Source organism: Coregonus lavaretus, assembly GCF_964263955.1.
Source record: "Coregonus lavaretus genome assembly, contig: HAP1_SCAFFOLD_1169, whole genome shotgun sequence".
Classification (NCBI taxonomy): domain Eukaryota; kingdom Metazoa; phylum Chordata; class Actinopteri; order Salmoniformes; family Salmonidae; genus Coregonus; species Coregonus lavaretus.
Window position 1 is genome coordinate 133,681 of NW_028164739.1, and position 21,710 is coordinate 155,390.

Consider the following 21,710-nt stretch of genomic DNA (forward strand, 5'->3'; position numbering starts at 1 on the left):
GCCTCAGTCTTCAACTAACACTGTCTGGTTGCAATTTGCATAGTGTCATGTCCTCAAAGCAATGTTGTTCTTCTACAGATGGGAAAGAACACTCTTCTACCTTCCGAAAACTGTTAATGCAGTGCTCTTCCTCCTGTGCACCATCATTGCTGTGGTGAAGTTCATGGCAAACCGACTCTGAGGTCAAACAGGATGAGTAGAAACTAGATTTATTTAGCATTTGCACATTTTTCATTGAGGGATATGTCTTCACCTTCTTCACCTTCTTCTCCTTCTCTAGCTTTATTGGTATATTTAAATTATTTGCTAATAAACATTTTTTACTCTTCTCAAGATCATCTGTTACGAAATTCTGTGAAATTACAGTGCCTTCGGAAAGTATTCAGACCCCTTTACTTTTTCCACATTTTGTTACGTTACAGCCTTATTCTAAAATTGATTAAATAAATAAAAATCCTCAACAATCTACACACAATACCCCATAATGTTTTTTAGAAATGTTTGCTAATTTATAAAAAATAAAAACCAGAAATACCTAATTTACATACGTATTCTGACCCTTTGATATGAGACTCGAAATTGAGCTCATGTGCATCCTGTTTCCGTTGATCATCCTTGAGATGGTTCTACAACTTCATTGGAGTCCACCTGTGGTAAATCAAATAAAGAATAATATGGTCAATTCAATTGATTGGACATGATTTGGAAAGTCACACACCTGTCTATATAAGGTCCCACAGTTGACAGTGCATGGAGGTCCATAGAGCTCGGAGAGAGGATTGTGACGAGGCACAGATCTGGGGAAGGGTACCAAAATATTTCTGCTGCATTGAAGGTCCCCAAGAACACAGTGGCCTCTATCATTCTTAAGTGGATGAAGTTTGGAACCCCCAAGACGGTCACCAAGGGTCTTGGTCAGGGAGGTGACCAATAACCCAAAGGTCACTCTGACAGAGCTCTTGAGTTTCTCTGTGGAGATGGGAGAACCTTCCAGAAGGACAAGCATCTCTCCAGCACTCCACCAATCAGGCCTTTATGGTAGAGTGGCCAGACTGAAGCTACTCCTCAGTAAAAGGCACATGACAACCCTCTTGGAATTTGCCAAAAGGCACCTAAAGACTCTCAGACCATGAGAAACAAGATTCTCTGGTCTGATGAAACCAAGATTGAATTCTTTGGCCTGAATGCCAAGCGTCACATCAGGAGGAAACCTGGCACCATCCCTACGGTGAAGCACGGTAGTGGCAGCGCCATGCTGTGGGGATGTCTTTCAACGGCAGGGACTGGGAGACTAGTCAGGATCGAGGTAAAGATGAACAGAGCAAAGTACAGAGAAATCCTTGATGAAAACCTGCTCCAGAGTGTTTAGGACCTCAGACTGGGGCGAAGGTTCACCTTCCAACAGGACAACGGCCCTAAGCACACAGCCAAGACAACGCAGGAGTGGCTTCGGGACAAGTCTCTGAATTTCCTTGAGTGGCCCTGCCTTGGCCCGGACTTGAACCTGATCGAACATCTCTGTAGCGATCTGAAAATAGCTTTGCAGCAATGCTCCCCATCCAACCTGACAGAGCTTGGGAGGATCTGCAGAGAAGAATGGGAGAAACTCCCCAAATACAGGTGTGCTAAGCTTTTAGCGTCATACCCAAGAAGACTTGAGGCTGTAATCGCTGCCAAAGGTGCTTCAACAAAATACTGAGCTTTCATTTTTTAATTTGTTTATAAATTTACATTTGCTCAAATTTCAAAAAAATAGTTTTTGCTTTGTCATTATGGGGTAGTGTGTGTAGTTTGATGAGGGTTAAAAACAATTTAATCCATTTTAGAATAAGGCTGTAACGTAACAAAATGTGGAAAAAGTCAAGGGGTCTGAATACTTTCCGAATGAACTGTGTAGGAGGTAATTTGCTGTGTTGGAGGCAAAAATAGAACGTTTAGCTCAGTGTTTAACATGATGTCATGGAATGAGTTAGTTTACCAGAAACCTGCCGTGTGGTACAGCAGCTTCCTCAGCTAACATTAACACTTTAGGTTGGAGGACATCTGTGGTTTTGAGCTGCGTCTATGACCAGCTTTCATCTCTAAGTAGAAGGCAGTCATCACTCCATCTCTGCAGCACCTGCCCTCTCAATTCTATAAATGTCTTTGTGTAATCATTAGTGACCTATTTTCCAGCAGAGGGTAACAGGATAATAGTGACTCTTGGTCCCAAAGAGCCCTTAGAGAATGTTGGAAGCTGAAAACATTGTAGTGACTATGAGTTTTGGGTTAAACTAGTATGTATAATGCAATAGTTGCTATCTTTCACTGAGGGGGGCATGTACACAAATATTTTGAGCTTTCTTCAGGATAAAACACACACACGTTTGTTTTACTGTATTTGTGGGGATCAAAAAAGTATGCCCATTCAAAATCCTATTTTCCCTAACCCTAATGCTAATTCTAACCTAAACCCTAACCGTAACCCTAAACCTAACCCCTAAACCTAAAATAGCCTTTTACCTTGTAGGGACCAGTGAAATGTCCCCACTTGTCCCAACTTGTCCTAGTTTTACTGTCATTGTAAGGACATCTGGTCCCCACAAGGATAGTAGAACTAAACCACACACACACACACACACACACACACACACACACACACACACACACACACACAAAACAAGGTTACATTTTAATTTGTTTGTTTTTAGCATGATTTATGAATCCTGAGTTCTTGAGTTGTTTCGTAGTTGATATTTGGTCATCTGGTTTACTGTAACAAATCCTCTCCTTGTTGAATCAGAGCCTTGGACTACTATTCTGTCTTTACCTTCTCCAGCTTTAATGGAAAATATAAATGCTTTGCTAATAAACATTTTTAAAGACATTATACTGTTCTCAAAATCATTTGTTACAAGATTATGTGCTCTGTGAGTTTAGGTGTGAAATTGTTGTATCAGAAATAGTTGGCTGTGTTGGAGCCAACAATAGAATTTATAACTCAGTAGTTAACATCATGTCATGGAACCTGCAGCCTTCTGGTACTGCAACTTCCTGACATAACTTTAAAACTTTAGGTTGGAGGACATCTGAGGTTTTGAGTTGTGTCTACTGTGACCAGGGTTCATTTCCTGTATAGAAGGAAGCCATCACTCCATCTCTGCAGCACCTGCCCTCTCAATTCTATACATTTCTTTGTGTAATCATTAGTGACCTATTTTCCAGCAGAAGGTAACAGGATAATTGTGACTATTGCTCCCAAAGAGCCCTTGCTGAAAGGGGCAGTGCAGTCAAAAATGTGAGTTTCTTGTTTGTTTTTAAATTATATTTCCACACAATGAGGTTGAAATAATACTGTGAAATTGTAACACATTTGGATAATGCCCTTTTAGTGTAAGAGCTTTTTGAAGAAAAAAACGCCAGGATTTTCAGATGTTCAAGTGGGATGGAGTTTTTGACCCACAGAATGACATCACAATCTGAAATTATTATTCTGATTCTGTTTTATTTGCATATGTATCCTCCTACTTTGAAGGGGTAAACTGGGTAGGCTCAAGTCTATACAATCCTCTCCGCCAATCAGGGCTCTGTATTTAAATATATTTAAATTTGTATCAACACGCACACATGATCACACAGAGCATTTCAATGTCAAAAGGAGGCTCAGGAAAATAAATCATGAAAAATGTATTTTTGATTTGTTTTCATGAAATGAACACAGACAGTGATTTAAAAATAAAACGAAACTGCATGGGGGCTTGAACAACGTTGTAGTGACTATGATTTTGGGGTTAAACTAGTCCATATGATGCAATAGTTGCTAACTACCACTGAGGGGGGCATGTACACACAAACAGAAGCAAGAAGAGTTAAAGTGAGGTCTGTGAACATTGGGAAGTAGAGTAATTCTCGACTGGTGCCTTTGTCCTTGACTGATCTACACATTAGTACACAGATACTGTGTCACACACACAGACTCAAACTTTCACGACTCCCCACCTCTTTGACCTCTTTCATGGGGCCCATGCCCACCTCTTTCACCTCTATGATGGGGCCCATGCCCACCTTTTTGACGTCTTTGATGGGTCTAATGCCCACCTCTTTGACCTCTTTGATGGGGCCCATGCCCACCTCTTTGACCTCTATGATGGGGCCCATGCCCACCTCTTTGACCTCTTTGATGGGGCCCATGCCCACCTCTCTGACGGCCCCTTGTCCACCAGCTCTTTGATTTCTCCCTCCCCCTTGCTGTCTATCCTGCTCCTTGTTAAAGAAATTGCAAATGTTCACACACACCCTTTTATATGGTGACCAATAGTGGTTGCACTATGTTTTACATTTTAGTCATTTAGCAGACGCTCTTATCCAGAGCGACTTACAGTTAGTGATTGCATACATTTTCATACTGGCCCCCCGTGGAAAACGAACCCACAACCCTGGCGTTGCAAGCGCCATGCTCTACCAACTGAGCTACAGGTGTCACGGTTTCGGCCGAGGCTGCTCCTCTTCCTTGTTCGGGCAGGCTTCGGCGGTCGTCGTCTCCGGAGTACTAGCTGCCACCGTTCTATGTTTCATGTTCATTTGGTTTTGTCTGTTCATAACACCTGTCCCTTATTTGTGTCTTAATTGTTTCCCTATTTAGTTTCGTGTGTTTGGGTCAGGTGTTATGCGTGATTGTTTATTGTCAGCCTGCCTCTGAGAAGTTTATTGTATCTCTCGTTGTTGTTACCCGAGAGCTCGCACTGCGTGCGCTTTTCTTGTTTAGACGCACTGTGTTTTGTGCGTAATTGTTTGCGCCACCCGGTTGGGTTGGCGACTCATTGTTCACGTGTTTTTGAACATTACTAAAGACGGTTGAAGTCATCCTGGTTCCTGCGCTTGATTCCTTCCACTCACCTACACACACCACTCTGACAGAATCACGCATCATCATGGAATCAGCAGGAGAGACCACGCCGACAGCCGAGATGGCTGAACGTCTTCGTGGTCAGGAGGACCGCATCAATCAGGTCTGTCACGCCCTGGAGGGGGTGATGAATACCCTGCACCGATGGGAGACCAGCGGGGTTCCCACACCTCCACGAACCGACCCAGCTCCATCGGTCAGCCCTCCTGTCTCATCTCCGGAACCAAGTGGGATTCGGCTCTCGCTCCCGAGGGCGTACGACGGCTCCACTGCCGGGTGTCAAGGGTTCCTGCTGCAGGTGGAGCTCTACCTCGCCACCGTACACCCGGCGCCCTCGGGACACGAGAGCGTCTCAGCCCTCATCTCCTGTCTCACCGGCAAGGCGTTGGAGTGGGCCAACGCCGAGTGGAGGAGAATGGACGCCGCTACCACGAACTATGCGGAGTTCTCCCGCCGCTTCCGCGCTGTGTTCGACCATCCACCAGAGGGGAAGGCGGCGGGGGAGCGGCTATTCTACCTCCGACAGGGGATGAGGAGCGCCCAGGACTTTGCCTTGGAGTTTCGGACCCTAGCGGCTGATGCAGGGTGGAATGAGCGGGCCCATATCGACCATTTCCGCTGCAGCCTCCGGGAGGACGTCCAGCGAGAGTTGGCGTGCAGGGACACTTCGTTGACTTTCGACCAGCTTGTCGACATGGCCATCCGGCTGGATACCCTGCTCGCCACCCGTGGGCGTCCCGGGAGGGGGGGTTCGCCCATTCCACTCTCCAGCACCTCCGAGCCGAGCCCTATGGAGCTCGGAGGTGCTGGCGCTAGGGAACGCAGGAGGAGGAGCCCGAGGGGACCCGGCCCTTGCACCAACTGTGGTCGTGGAGGGCACACCGCGGCTAGGTGTTGGGGCGGGTTCTCCAGTGAGGGAGAAGGCAGGTCACGCATTGGGGGGTCCACCCAGGTGAGTAGGCGCCCTGCTTACCCAGAGCTTTCTGTCGTGCACCTAACCTTGCCTGTTTGTTTCCCACAGGTTGCACCTCGTTCCCAGCATAAGGCGCTGGTAGATTCAGGCGCAGCTGGGAATTTTGTAGATCGCCAGTTTTGTATAGAGTTAGGGATCCCCCTCCTTCCAGTGGAGAAGCCTTTCCCCGTCCATGCCCTAGATAGCCGTCCGTTGGGGTCTGGGTTGATTAGGGAAGTCACAGCACCCCTTCAGATGATGGCGCAGGAGGGTCATGAGGAGAGAATTCAGCTCTATCTGATTGACTCTCCTGCGTATCCGGTAGTGCTGGGTCTTCCCTGGTTGATGACTCATGACCCTATTATTAGGTGGCGAGAGAAAGCTCTTAAAGGGTGGTCTGCTCAATGTGAGGGGCGGTGTCTGGGTGTTTCCATAGGGGCGACCTCGGTGGAGAGTCCGAATCTAATGCCAGCACTGCAGATTCCCCCCGAGTATGAGGATTTGGCACTGGCGTTCAGTAAGACTAGGGCGGCGCAGCTGCCGCCTCATAGAGGGGGGGATTGTGCGATAGATCTCCAGTCGGGAGCAGCTCTCCCGCGGAGCCATGTGTATCCCTTGTCTCAAGAGGAGAGAAAGGCTATGGAGACGTACATCTCTGAGTCTCTTAGACAGGGATACATACGGACCTCCGTTTCACCCGCTTCCTCAAGTTTCTTTTTTGTGAAGAAAAAGGATGGAGGTCTGCGCCCGTGTATTGATTACCGCGGTCTCAATCAGATCACAGTGAAGTACAGCTATCCACTTCCTCTGATTGCGACTATGACGGAGTCACTGCACGGTGCGCAGTTCTTTACAAAATTGGATCTTAGGAGCGCATATAACTTGGTGCGCATTCGAGAGGGCGATGAATGGAAGACAGCGTTTAGCACGACTTCCGGACACTACGAGTATCTAGTCATGCCATATGGGTTGATGAATGCTCCCTCAGTCTTCCAATCCTTCGTCGATGAGATTTTCCGGGACATGCAGGGACAGGGAGTAGTTGTGTACATCGACGACATTCTGGTGTATAGTCCTACCCGTGCTGAGCATGTAGCCCTGGTGCGCCGAGTATTGAGGAGGCTGTTGGAGCATGACCTATATGTCAAGGCAGAGAAATGTCTGTTTTTCCAGAAGTCGGTCTCCTTTCTGGGTTACCAGTTATCTGCGTCAGGGGTGAAGATGGAGGTAGACCGGGTGTCAGCTGTGCGTAATTGGCAGACCCCAACCACTGTGAAGGAGGTGCAACGGTTCTTGGGTTTTGCGAATTATTACCGGAGGTTTATCCGGGGTTTTGGACAGGTGGCAGCTCCCATAACGTCTCTGTTAAAGGGGGGTCCGGTGCGCTTGCGGTGGTCAGCTGAGGCGGACAGGGCATTTGGGAGACTGAAGGACCTGTTTACCTCGGCGCCGGTGTTGGCGCATCCGGATCCCTCTTTACCGTTCCAAGTAGAGGTGGACGCGTCAGAGGCCGGGATAGGGGCCGTTCTTTCCCAGCGTTCTGGCACTCCACCTAAACTCCGTCCCTGTGCGTTTTACAGTAAGAAGCTCAGTCCGGCGGAGCGGAATTATGACGTAGGAGACAGGGAGCTGTTAGCCGTGGTACAGGCCCTAAAGGTGTGGCGGCATTGGCTCGAGGGGGCTCAACACCCTTTCCTCATTCTAACTGACCATCGTAACCTGGAGTACATCCGGGCAGCTAGGAGACTGAATCCTCGCCAGGCTCGCTGGACTATGTTCCTAGCCCGGTTTGTGTTTAAAATCACATACATCCCTGGGTCCCAGAACGGGAAGGCAGATGCTCTGTCTCGGCGGTATGACGCAGAGGAGAGGTCAGTTGAGTCCACGCCCATACTACCGGAGTCCTGTCTGGTTGCTCCGGTGGTGTGGGAGGTTGATGGTGAGATCGAGCGGGCGTTACGCACCGACCCGAGTCCTCCACAGTGTCCTGTGGGTCGGACGTACGTTCCGCTCGAGGTACGCGATCGCCTCATTTGTTGGGCTCATACGTCCCCCTCCTCTGGCCATCCGGGTATCGGCCGGACAGTGCACTGCCTTAGCACGAAGTACTGGTGGCCAACGTTAGCTAGGGATGTGAGGATTTATGTCTCCTCCTGTTCGGTGTGTGCCCAGTGTAAGGCGCCCAGACATTTGCCCAGGGGTAAGTTACAACCCCTGCCTATTCCACAACGACCCTGGTCCCACCTCTCGGTGGATTTTGTTACCGACCTTCCCCCCTCACAGGGGAATACTACCATCCTGGTCGTTGTGGATCGGTTCTCTAAGGCCTGTCGTCTCCTTCCCATGCCGGGTCTACCCACGGCCCTACAGACCGCAGAGGCTCTGTTCACCCATGTCTTCCGGCACTACGGGGTACCCGAGGATATAGTGTCTGACCGAGGCCCCCAGTTCACCTCTAGAGTGTGGAGAGCATTTATGGAACGGTTGGGGGTTTCGGTAAGCCTTACCTCGGGTTACCACCCGGAGAGTAATGGGCAGGTTGAACGTGTCAACCAGGACGTGGGTAGGTTTCTGAGGTCATACTGTCAGGGCCGGCCGGAGGAGTGGGCGAGATATGTGCCCTGGGCCGAGATGGCACAGAACTCTCTTCGCCACTCCTCCACCCAACTAACCCCTTTTCAGTGTGTATTAGGGTACCAGCCGGTTCTGGCACCATGGCATGAGAGCCAGATCGAGGCCCCCGCTGTGGATGAGTGGGTGCGGCGCTCGGAGGAGACGTGGGACGCTGCACACGTCCATCTGCAGCGTGCCATACGTCGACAGAAGACGAGCGCCGACCTACACCGCAGTGAGGGGCCAGTGTACGCACCTGGAGATCGAGTCTGGCTCTCAACCAGAAACCTGCCCCTCCGCCTGCCCTGCCGGAAGCTGGGTCGGCGGTTTGTGGGGCCATTTAAAGTCCTGAGGAGATTGAACGAGGTGAGTTATAGGTTAGAACTACCTGTTGATTACAAAAATATTAACCCCTCGTTCCATGTGTCTCTCCTCAGGCCGGTGGTAGCTGGTCCACTCCAGGACTTTGAGATTGAGGAGACTCCTCCGCCCCCGTTGGACATCGAGGGGGCTCCGGCGTACACCGTGAGGTCCATCCTGGATTCTAGACGCCGGATGGGGGGTCTTCAATATCTCGTGGAGTGGGAGGGGTACGGTCCGGAGGAGCGGTGCTGGGTGCCAAGGAGGGACGTATTAGACCAGTCCCTACTGACCGATTTCCATCGGGGTCATCCTGCGCGCCCTGCTCCGCGTCGTCCGGGTCGTCCCCGAGCTCCGGGTCGGCGCACGGCTGGAGCCGCGCGTCAAGGGGGGGGGTACTGTCACGGTTTCGGCCGAGGCTGCTCCTCTTCCTTGTTCGGGCAGGCTTCGGCGGTCGTCGTCTCCGGAGTACTAGCTGCCACCGTTCTATGTTTCATGTTCATTTGGTTTTGTCTGTTCATAACACCTGTCCCTTATTTGTGTCTTAATTGTTTCCCTATTTAGTTTCGTGTGTTTGGGTCAGGTGTTATGCGTGATTGTTTATTGTCAGCCTGCCTCTGAGAAGTTTATTGTATCTCTCGTTGTTGTTACCCGAGAGCTCGCACTGCGTGCGCTTTTCTTGTTTAGACGCACTGTGTTTTGTGCGTAATTGTTTGCGCCACCCGGTTGGGTTGGCGACTCATTGTTCACGTGTTTTTGAACATTACTAAAGACGGTTGAAGTCATCCTGGTTCCTGCGCTTGATTCCTTCCACTCACCTACACACACCACTCTGACAACAGGGGACTATGTGAAATCAATTAGTAATAATGAATATTCATTATGTATGGTTATCATGTATCATACATGTAATTTAGATGTTTATACTATACAAACACATATTGTATTTATGTAGTTCTCTAAATACATATATAGTAGACAAACCAGTCAAAAATCAATAGGTTTACCAACGGTTAAGTGACTAACCATTAAGCGCCGTTGGATTGCATGATGGTCAAATGTATTTAAACAAATGTGAAGAGAATCATATGAAAAGTATTGTGATTATTACATTGTTAAAGGCAATTACTTTATATGAAAGGTATTTCTAGATGAAACACTGATCATGTTTGGTGAAAAGGTTTGTGTGATTTTGTGTTTTGTACTTAGTCAATTGAAAATGTGCTTAAAGTTTTGAAAAAACAGCCTTTTTGATGATCTGTTTTGAGTTTTGTACTAAGAGTTGTGAAACGTTACCACATACATGTGAAAATAGTATGAAAGCGATCAAACAAAAATACATTTTATTCTTCTCAAGATCATTTGTGATTTTGAGAGTGACATTCTGATGTATCTGAAGTAGTTAGCTGTATTGGAGCCAACAACAGAATGAATAGCTCAGTATTTAACATGACATTATGGAATGAGTTTAGCTTAAACTTGCAGCATTCTCAGCTAACTTTCACACTTATGCTTAGAGGACATCTGTGGTTGTGAGCTGTACATTTCCTGTATAGAAAAGGGAGAGAGACAGAGAGCGTTCTTGTTGAACGTAAAACCACATCAGACTGGGTTGTGGTCCAGAGGACCCTGAACCGTGACCTGGTTTAAAGTGAGAGTTTGTGGAGGTCTTGGTCTAGTCCCCATCACTACATCTCTGTAGCAGATGACCCCTCAAATCTATCAATGTCTAGCACATAGAGTACATTTATCATATAGTTTCTTATATACTGAAATATTGATTTTGCCAATGTGGTGTATGTCGCCCAATTATCGAATATTTGTAATCATTAGCAGTCTATTTTTCAGTAGAGGGTAACAGGATAGTAGTGACTCTTGGTCCCAAAACCCTTAGAGAAAGATGAAATATATTTTAGTGACTATGATTTTGGGGTTAAACTAGTCCATATGATGCAATAGTTGCTATCTGCCACTGAGGGGGCCAAGTACACACAAACAGAAGCAGGAAGAGAGTTACAGACAGTGAAGTCTATTAACATTAGGAAGTAGAGTCATTCTGGCTGGTACCTTGGTACTTGACAAACATTTGTGCTCAGGTACCATATAATATACCAGGCAGACTGAAACCTTCACATGGCTCTTCATCTCTCCCTCCTCCTCCTCCTCCTCCACTTCCTCATCCTCACCCTCATCCTCTTTGTACTCTCAGCAGGTAAGGGTACTATTTCTACGAATTAAGGGCGAAGTCCCCTGGGTCTATTCACTTTAAACACTGTATAATCAATCTCAATCATGAACGAGCTGTGTGTTGGAGCAATGTGATTCATTTTGTATTTTTCCTTTGTACAGATTCTGTTAAATGTTAATTCTAATTTAAATGTGTTTTGTGTTGATGTGTCCACAGCGAGGCATGTGTCTGTGCAGACAGGAGGCTCCATCACCATCCCATGTCAATAAGATCCGAATCACATCAACCATGTGAAATACTGGTGTAAAGGATTACTTTGGGACGGATGTTCTTATGTGGTACGCACTGACTATCCTAAGATCAGTGGTAAGGCCTCTATCTCTGATGACATCAACAAGAGAATCTTCACTATGACAATGACTAACCTGAAGTCACAGGACTCTGAGAATTACAGGTGTGTTGTGGAGATCAATGGAGGACCAGATATCAGGAAACATTGGTTCTACCTATCTGTCACTTTAGGTAAGATCCCTTCACTGTTTGTATCTAGTAAAGTAGAATGAATAGTGCTCAGCAATGTCCTATGGATTGTCCTGTAAACCTGCAATGTCAAATACAAAATAATGACCCAATTATAAATATCCTTTTACAACAAATGAAATGATAAATGTGTAACCAGTCTGAAATTCATAGACAGAGCTATACTGTATACGTAGGTGCAAGAACTGACCGTGTTTTGAAGCTGGACAGCGTTTGTTTACAATTACATTGTTTACAAACAACTGAGTAAAACAAGAATATATTTGGGGTCATGATGGGGTAACAGTTGAACTAAACTCGTGAGGCAACTTAAATTCTTAAAGAATCAATGGCTATATATAATTATTATGAATTCAAAAGACTAACAATGGATGTACCAATCACAGACTGCAGCTTTAAGGAATTTGTAAGGAGCCTGTTGTAAAAACACTTTTTTATTCTCTGAATTCTTGTTTTTTTACCTCTGTGTTCAGGTACTGCAGAACTCTATGTGGACCAACAGGAAGTGACTGGAGTAGAAGGAGGGAGTGTCACTGTCCGTTGTTACTATAGTAACTCTGGAGATATGAAGTGGTGCAGGATGGGTGGTGATTGTGTGAGTTTGTATTATTGGACTTTACATGGAACATCAGTGACATTAAAGCGGACTAGTGATGCCAACAACAGAAAAGTATTAACAGTGACTATGGGTGGACTGAAGATGGAGAACACTGACTGGTATTGGTGTAGAGTGGGAGAACTAGAGTTGCCTGTTCACATCACTGTCAGTCAACAAACTGCAACACAGAGAACCACTACAATGACGTCAAGTGAGTAGATCAATCACATACTTTATGATCAAACATGATTCACTTTGTTTTATCCAGTGGCATCATCTGGAATTCATTTTAATATTAACTATGAATGTGATGTTGCTATACAACCTGACTATCTGGTATCCCAGTAATTTCATTGATGGCATTGTTGTTTTGTAGCTCAGCTGGTAGAGCACGGCGCTTGTAACGCCAAGGTAGTGGGTTCGATCCCCGGGACCACCCATACACAAAAATGTATGCACGCATGACTGTAAGTCGCTTTGGATAAAAGCGTCTGCTAAATGGCATATTATTATTATTATTATTATTATTGTTTTACCTCACAGCAACCCAAGCTCCAACCAATCAACAACCCTCTGCCTCTCCAACTGCTGAGCCTGTTCAGATTGACAACACAAGTCAAGGAGCTGAGGGGAACATGGAGGACGTCCACCAGAGGTTATTATCACTCATTCAGCTGTAATATCCCACATATTATGGCAATTGTTAGATAATATGAACACAAAGAAACATTACAATTCCATCATACACTACAACAGTTAAAGCTAACCAAACACCCTCTCTAAATGCATATAGAGACTGTTAGCACTTCCTCTTGGGTATAATTTTTTTTTGGAGAAGTAGCATCAATTTTGGTGTTATTCTCACTCATTTGCAAGGGCAAGTTACACACACAAAAAAACGTTATTTGTATAGTAATAATCTCAATAATAATCATGTAATCTCTTCAGTTGCATGGTCTTCTTCCACACATGTAAATATCTAAATAATTGTTCCATTTATCATAAAAGTTCATACAACAAGTTATTACTTTTTCACAAATGATACATTTATAATGATCTATTTTAATTGTGTTTTTGATTCAAGTTCTTCTATGTAATCCATCAGGTCCATAGATGTGAAAGTCCTACTGATTCCTTGGGGCATGTTGGTGGTGGTGACAGCTGGTATCCTAGTCACATGGAAGATGTGGACAAAGCATAGTAAGTAGTCATTTTATGTGAATATAAAAAAGGAGAATAGTTTAGAAAAATATGTATTGACATTGTGAACAACAGTATATTGCTTGCCTGTGATTTATCTTGAATGACAGAAAATATTTGGTGGAATTGTCTATAAGAAATCCATTCAGAGGTATTATTGTACTATAACAATCTCAGAAGTAATTGACATCTTCCTCTCTTTATGAATAATGGCACTGGAGGGGCTGCCGTTTTACAGGCTCCTAACCATCTGTGCTTATTTCTTGAACTGCATTGTTGGTTAAGGGCTTGTAAGTAAGTATTTCACGGTAAAGTCTATTCGGCGCATGTGACAAATACATTTGATTTGATTTATTCCAGAGGACAATAAGGCCAAGGACCAGACACCTAACAACTCAGTGGTAGGATACACTTAATTTACTATATTCTATTTTTTTCAACCATCTGCTTTTCTGTTCATGATTTGGGATCATCTACCATTTGAGTCGAGCGTTACCTCTTCAGTTGGTTATCAATGAGTTGACATAAAAGGTCCCATATTCTGAACCCAAGGTCTTATAGCACTCAAGATGTTGAAAAATGATGTTTAAAAGACAGAGAACAGGAAATTGTCAGTTCACTAAATATACCTCTGACTGCATCCTATCATATTACAGCATTACAGCTCATGTCTATTTCTAAACCAGTTCTGTGCATTCTTGACATTCACTTAGTGTGCAAAATATGTGTGATACCACATTTTAATATGCACACATGACTGTAAGTCGCTTTGGATAAAAGCGTCTGCTAAATGGCATATTATTATATTATTATGTGGTAAAGGAGTTTAGCTCCTCTTTCCAGGGTTATCATGGAAAACAAACAGATGTTTAGTTGGTAAATAGACAAGTCCTGTTTCTCTTTGCTGTTTATTTCTTTGCAGTCTGCTGACCCTGAGCAGGACATTATATACAGCACAGTGAGCCACACCAGAGAAACAGCACAGCAGGTACAAACTGAATAAACCTGGTTTAGGTCTGTGGATATCTTGGACTAGTACCAATCACACCATCTCTGCATGGAGCTAAGGTTCTCTCTCTCTCTTTCTCTCTCCTCTATCTATGTAGTGTGAGCTTGGGTTCTCACTCACTCTCTCTCTCTCTCTCTCTCTCTCTCTCTCTCTCTCTCTCTCTCTCTCTCTCTCTCTCTCCTCCATCTCTTCAGTGTGAGCTGGGGTTCTCTCTCTCTATCTCTCTACTCAATTCCTGCAGTGTTGAGCTGAGTATATGAAGTTCCAATACTCTGTCTTCCTATGCATGTAGCCATATGTTTACCTTCTGTCCTGTCCATTTCTCAGAGCCCAAACCCAGACAGCCACCATGACGTGATGTACAGCACTGTGATGCCTGATCAGTTCAGGACAGAACAGAAGGTCAACATATGGCTACATGCATCGTTGGTCTTAGACAACATTATGGCTGTTTGCATCTGTTTTAGAAAACAATTGTATTTACAGTATCATTTTCTGTCTTGGAACAAGCAGTAGGTAAATGTACACTATAACAATATAACAATACACTCTCTCTACCAGCAGGCCCCATTTCCTGAAGATGATGATGATGTCACATACAGCATTGTCATCCCCCAGCACAAGGCCCAACTAAAAGTACAGGCCAAGGTAAAGCTGCTCTGCTGATTAGCCACAGCTAGTATTATGTTATCAGAAACAACAGTAGGTGATTGTTTCCTCAGTGTTAATATAGTCATGGTTATGTCACCATTATACCTATAGGTATAATATATCACATTTATGTCACATATAACAATTATAACTGTCTACACTTTTAATTTCACTGAGAAGTCTGTTTCAAACTGTACTCTCCATTATAACAGAACTGTCCCTGTTCACCTCTCTACCTGTTCCTCCTCTGTAGGCAGCAGAACCAGATGATAATGTGGTCTACAGCTCACTAGCTCTACAGGTGACCACACAGGTCAGTGTTGGTGTCTCCTCTGTCTGTTGTACCAGATACCGTTATCATTGTCTATCCATGAGATGACAGTGTTGTGATTGTGACTGAATGTTTCTCTTCCTCTCCAGCAGAGGGCAACAGCAGAACAGCATTGACTGACTGAGTGACCTTGGTTGAGTTCTTATCCTGGAAGGACAGCCCACTCCCCGCTCCTGTGTCACAACATCTATTTCAATTTAAGGGCTTTATTGTTAATGGAAACATATGTTAACATTGCCAAAGCAAGTGAAATACATATTAAACAAAAGTGAAATAAACAATAAAAAATGAACAGTAAACATTACACTTACAAAAGTTCCAAAAGAATAAAGACATTTCAAGGGTCATATTATGTATATTTACAGTCTTGTAATGATGTGCAAATAGTTAAAGTACAAAATAGAAAATAAATCAACATAAATATGGGTTGTATTTACAATGGTGTTTGTTCTTCACTGGTTGCCCTTTTTTTGTGGCAACATGTCACAAATATTGCTGCTGTGATGGCACAATGTTGTATTTCACCCAATAGATATGGGAGTTAATCAAAATTGGATTTGTTTTCGAATTCTTTGTGGGTCTGTGTAATCTGAGGGGAATATGTGTCTCTAACATGGTCATACATTTGGCAGGAGGTAAGGAAAGCTTTGACTATGTACAGACTCATTGAGCATAGCCTTGCTACTGAGAAAGGCCGCCGAAGGTGATGGCTTTGTTATGGAAGGTTTGGGAATCGCTTCCTTTTAGGTGGCTGTAGAATTTAACGGCTGTTTTCTGGATTTTGATAATTAGCGGGTATCGGCCTAATTCTATTCTGCATGCATTATTTGGTGTTTTACGTTGTACACAGAGGATAATTTCGCAGAATTCTTCATGCAGAGTCTCAATATGGTGTCTGTCCCCTTTTGTGAATTCTTGGTTGGTGAGCGAACCCCAGACCTCACAACCATAAAGGGCAATGGGGGTTCTATAACAGATTCAAGTATTTTTAGCCAGATCCTAATTGGTATGTCGAATTTTATGTTCCTTTTGATGGCATAGAAGGCCCTTCTTGCCTTGTCTCTCAGATCGTTCACAGCTTTGTGGAAGTTACCTGTGGCGCTGATCTTTAGGCCGAGGTAGGTATAGTTTTTTGTTTCGGGGGTAGATCAGCTTAATATTACAGATAGATTGTAACTTCCATCAATGTAATTGTCTGCATCACTTACAATCCCCCATGTTTTATATATTTATATATAGCCTATATATATATATATATATATATATATATACAGTGGGGAGACCAAGTATTTGATACACTGCCGATTTTGCAGGATTTCCTACTTACAAAGCATGTAGAGGTCTGTAATTTTTATCATAGGTACACTTCAACTGTGAGAGATGGAATCTAAAACAAAAATCCAGAAGATCACATTGTATGATTTTTAAGTAATTAATTTGCATTTTATTGCATGACATAAGTATTTGATCACCTACCAACCAGTAAGAATTCTGGCTCTCACAGACCTGTTAGTTTTTCTTTAAGAAGCCCTCCTGTTCTCTACTCATTACCTGTATTAACTGCACCTGTTTGAACTCGTTACCTGTATAAAAGACACCTGTCCACACACTCAATCAAACAGACTCCAACCTCTCCACAATGGCCAAGACCAGAGAGCTGTGTAAGGACATTAGGGATAAAATTGTAGACCTGCGCAAGGCTGGGATGGGCTACAGGACAATAGGCAAGCAGCTTGGTGAGAAGGCAACAACTGTTGGCGCAATTATTAGAAAATGGAAGAAGTTCAAGATGACGGTCAATCACCCTCGGTCTGGGGCTCCATGCAAGATCTCACCTCGTGGGGCATCAATGATCATGAGGAAGGTGAGGGATCAGCCCAGAACTACACGGCAGGACCTGGTCAATGACCTGAAGAGAGCTGGGACCACAGTCTCAAAGAAAACCATTAGTAACACACTACGCCGTCATGGATTAAAATCCTGCAGCGCACGCAAGGTCCCCCTGCTCAAGCCAGCGCATGTCCAGGCCTGTCTGAAGTTTGCCAATGACCATCTGGATGATCCAGAGGAGGAATGGGAGAAGGTCATGTGGTCTGATGAGACAAAAATAGAGCTTTTTGGTCTAAACTCCACTCGCCGTGTTTGGAGGAAGAAGAAGGATGAGCACAACCCCAAGAACACCATCCCAACCGTGAAGCATGGAGGTGGAAACATCATTCTTTGGGGATGCTTTTCTGCAAAGGGGACAGGACGACTGCACCGTATTGAGGGGAGGATGGATGGGGCCATGTATCGTGAGATATTGGCCAACAACCTCCTTCCCTCAGTAAGAGCATTGAAGATGGGTCATGGCTGGGTCTTCCAGCATGACAACGACCCGAAACACACAGCCAGGGCAACTAAGGAGTGGCTCCGTAAGAAGCATCTCAAGGTCCTGGAGTGGCCTAGCCAGTCTCCAGACCTGAACCCAATAGAAAATCTTTGGAGGGAGCTGAAAGTCCGTATTGCCCAGCGACAGCCCCGAAACCTGAAGGATCTGGAGAAGGTCTGTATGGAGGAGTGGGCCAAAATCCCTGCTGCAGTGTGTGCAAACCTGGTCAAGACCTACAGGAAACGTATGATCTCTGTAATTGCAAACAAAGGTTTCTGTACCAAATATTAAGTTCTGCTTTTCTGATGTATCAAATACTTATGTCATGCAATAAAATGCAAATTAATTACTTAAAAATCATACAATGTGATTTTCTGGATTTTTGTTTTAGATTCCGTCTCTCACAGTTGAAGTGTACCTATGATAAAAATGACAGACCTCTACATGCTTTGTAAGTAGGAAAACCTGCAAAATCGGCAGTGTATCAAATACTTGTTCTCCCCACTGTATATAATAAATTATCAACCCTGCAAGCAACAGGATAGTAGTGACTCTTGGTTCCAAAACCCGTAGAGAAAGCTGAAATATATTTTAGTGACTATGATTTTGGGGTTAAACTAGTCCATATGATGCAATAGTTGCTATCTACCACTGAGGGGGCCATGTACACACAAACAGAAGCAGGAAGAGAGTTACAGACAGTAAAGTCTATTAACATTAGGAAGTAGAGTCATTCTGGCTGGTACCTTGGTACTTGACAAACATTTGTGCTCAGGTACCATGTAATATACCAGGCAGACTGAAACCTTCACATGGCTCTTCATCTCTCCCTCCTCCTCCTCCTCCTCTTCCTCATCCTATACAGAGTCTCAGCAGGTATGTGTAACATGTTTCTATAAAGGACTGAAGTCCAGTGGGTCAATTCACTGTAAACACGGTGTAATAAATCTCAATCATTAACAAGCTGTTTTTTTTCTGCAGTGCAGATTTAGTTGAATTCCAACCTAAATGTGTTTTGTGTTGATGTGTTCACAGTGAGGTATGTGTCTGTGCAGGCCGGAGGCTCCATCACCATCCCATGTCACTATGATCAGTATTACATAAATCATGTGAAATACTGGTGTAAAGGGTATGATTGGATTCATTGCTCCTCTCTAGTACGCAGTGACCATCCTAAGAGCAGTGGTAATGCCTCAATCTCTGATGACATCAACCAGAGAGTCTTCACTGTGACCATGACTGATCTGGAGCCAGAGGACTCTAAGACTTACAGGTGTGTTGTGGAGATCAATGGAGGACCAGATATCATGATACAACGGTTCTACCTATTTGTCACTCCAGGTAAGATCCCTGCAACTCTTACAATTCAGTAAAGTAGAATAGGTAGTTCTCAGTAATGATGAGACAATCAGAAATAGCCTGCTTCCACAATCTAAATGACTGGTGTTCTCATTTCATTTCCTGGTAACTGGTTCCTTGTCTGGTAACTGGTATCACCATTATTGTTCAAGTTGACCTGAAGAATGCTTTATGTTCTATATATGTAGATTGTGGTGTAAACTTTGTTTAAACTCCGCAGTGGTCGGTTTTAATTTTTTTTTTTTAATAATATTAATAATAAAATACTTACTAGAAATAAAGTTCTGCTGCTGAGTTCTTTCTTTGGTGTCTGTACCTCTGTGTTCAGGTACTCCAGAACTCTATGTGGACCAACAGGAAGTGACTGGAGTTGAAGGAGGGAGTGTCACTGTCCGTTGTTACTATAGTAACTCTGGAGATATAAAGTGGTGCAGGATGGGTGGTGATTGTGTGTCGTATTCTGGGACTTTACATGGAACATCAGTGACATTAAAGGAAATCAGTCTGGCCAACAACAGAACAGTCTTAACAGTGACTATGAGTGGACTGAAGATGGAGAACACTGACTGGTATTGGTGTGAAGTGGGAGAACTAGAGATGCCTGTTCACATCACTGTCAGTCAACATACTGCAACACAAAACGTCACTGCTATCAGTAAGTACTTTCTGTTTGGGTCACAAAAATAGTTTAATATCCATAGTTACTTCACATCAAAATTATGTAATTTTCTTACATTAGTATCACAATGAAAATATGTATTTATTCCATGATTTACTTCTTGACATAGATGATATTCAGTGAAAATCTGCTACTGTTTTCATAATCCTTGACAGCAGATTCACTTTGTTTCATCGTCTGAAACAAATTGGAATATTGACTATGAATGTGATGTTGCTATACAACCTGACTATCTGGTATACCAGTAATTTCATTAATGGCATTGTTGTTTTACCTCACAGCAACCCAAGCTGAGGGGAACATGGAGGAAGTCCACCAGAGGTTATTATCACTCATTCAGCTGTATTATCCCACATATTATGGCAATTGTTTGATAATATGAACACAAAGAAACATTACAATTCCATCATACAGTACAACAGTTAAAGCTAACCAAACTCCCTTCCTAAATGCATATAGAGACTGTTAGCACTTCCTCTTGGTTGGAACATTTCTTTGGAGAAGTAGCAGCAATTTTTGTGTTATTCTCACTCATTTGCAAGGACAAGTTGCACACTTTAAAAAAACAACGTTATTTGTATAGTAATAATCTCAATAATAATAATGTAAACTTCCACACGTGTGAATAGCTAAATAATTGTTCCGTTTATCACAACAGTGTAAACAACAAGTTATTACTTTTTCACAAATGATCAATTTATAATGATCTATTTTAATTGTGTTTTTGATTCAAGTTCTTCTATGTAATCCATCAGGTCCATAGATGTGAAAGTCCTACTGATTCCTTGGGGCATGTTGGTGGTGGTGACAGCTGGTATCCTAGTCACATGTAAGATGTGGACAAAGCATAGTAAGTAGTCATTTTATGTGAATATAAAAAAGGAGAATAGTTAAGAAAAATACCAAATGTGTTGACATTGTGAACAACAGTATATTGCTTAACTGTTATTGATCTTGAATGGCAAAAAGTATTTGGAGGAATTGTCTATAAGAAATCTATTCAGAGGTATTATTGTACTATAACAAACTCAGAAGTAATTGACATCTCCCTCTTTATTCCAGAGGACAATAAGGCCAAGGACCAGACAACTAACAACTCAGTGGTAGGATACACTTAATTTATTATATTCTATTATTTTCAACCATCTGCTTTTCTGTTCATGATTTGGGATCATCTACCATTTGACTCTAGTGTTACTTCTTCAGTTGGTTATCAATGAGTTGACATAAAAGGTCCCATATTCTGAACCCAAGGTCTTATAACACTCAAGACGTTGAAAAATGATGTTTAAAAGACAGAGATCAGGAAGCTGTCAGTTCACTAAATGTACTCCTGAGTGGTGCAGTGGTCTAAGGCACTGCATTGCAGTGCTAACTGTGCCACTAGAGATCCTGGTTCAAATCCAGGCTCTGTCACAGCCGGCCGTGACCGGGAGACTCATGGGCGGCGCACAATTGGCCCAGCGTCGTCCAGGGTAGGGGAGGGAATGGCCGGCAGGGATGTAGCTCATTTGATAGAGCAACGCCAGGGTTGTGGGGTTCGATTCCCATGGGGGGCTAGTATAAAAAAAATATATATATATATATATGTATTCACTAACTGTAAGTCGCTCTGGATAAGAGCGTCTGCTAAATGACTAAAATGTAAATGTATACCTCTGACTGCATCCTATCATGGAAACAAACCTGTATCTCTTTGCTGTTTATTTCTTTGCAGTCTGCTGACCCTGAGCAGGACATTATATACAGCATAGTGAGCCACACCAGAGAAACAGCACAGCAGGTACAAACTGAATAAACCTGGTTTTGGTCTGTGGAGATCTTGGACTAGTACCAATCACTCCATCTCTGCATGGAGATAAGGTTCTCTCTGTCTTTCTCTCTCCTCTTTCTCTGCAGTGTGAGTTTGAGTTCTCACTCTCTCTCTCTCTCACTCTCCCTCTCTCCCTCTCCCTCTCCCTCTCTCTCTCTATC

The 21,710-nt window shown here is 43.8% G+C and overlaps 1 protein-coding gene, 1 long non-coding RNA gene and 1 pseudogene across 4 annotated transcripts; all 3 read left to right on the plus strand.

Moving 5' to 3' along the window:
* The first annotated feature begins 10,943 nt into the window (after positions 1-10,943).
* LOC311116684 (polymeric immunoglobulin receptor-like) lies at positions 10,944-14,861 on the plus strand (annotated as a pseudogene). The gene is made up of 9 exons: positions 10,944-11,022; positions 11,215-11,520; positions 12,012-12,347; positions 12,680-12,791; positions 13,242-13,336; positions 13,697-13,737; positions 14,259-14,324; positions 14,673-14,747; positions 14,856-14,861. The product of its transcript is annotated as a polymeric immunoglobulin receptor-like (transcript).
* A 90-nt stretch (positions 14,862-14,951) lies between these two features.
* Positions 14,952-15,600, plus strand: LOC311116680. Of its 2 annotated transcripts, none has more exons than XR_014611461.1 (3): positions 14,952-14,993; positions 15,250-15,309; positions 15,417-15,600. It is a non-coding gene; the product is annotated as an uncharacterized lncRNA (long non-coding RNA). The 2 variants fall into 2 exon arrangements; XR_014611462.1 differs by having other exon boundaries at positions 15,420-15,600.
* A 3,970-nt stretch (positions 15,601-19,570) lies between these two features.
* On the plus strand, positions 19,571-21,519 carry LOC311116685 (uncharacterized protein; the record flags this gene model as incomplete). Its single annotated transcript, XM_084191735.1, has 5 exons — positions 19,571-19,712; positions 20,018-20,057; positions 20,492-20,586; positions 20,799-20,839; positions 21,454-21,519. Coding segments are annotated over exons 1-5 (360 nt in total), but the record flags the coding sequence as incomplete, so codon positions are not given.
* Positions 21,520-21,710: the final 191 nt, after the last annotated feature.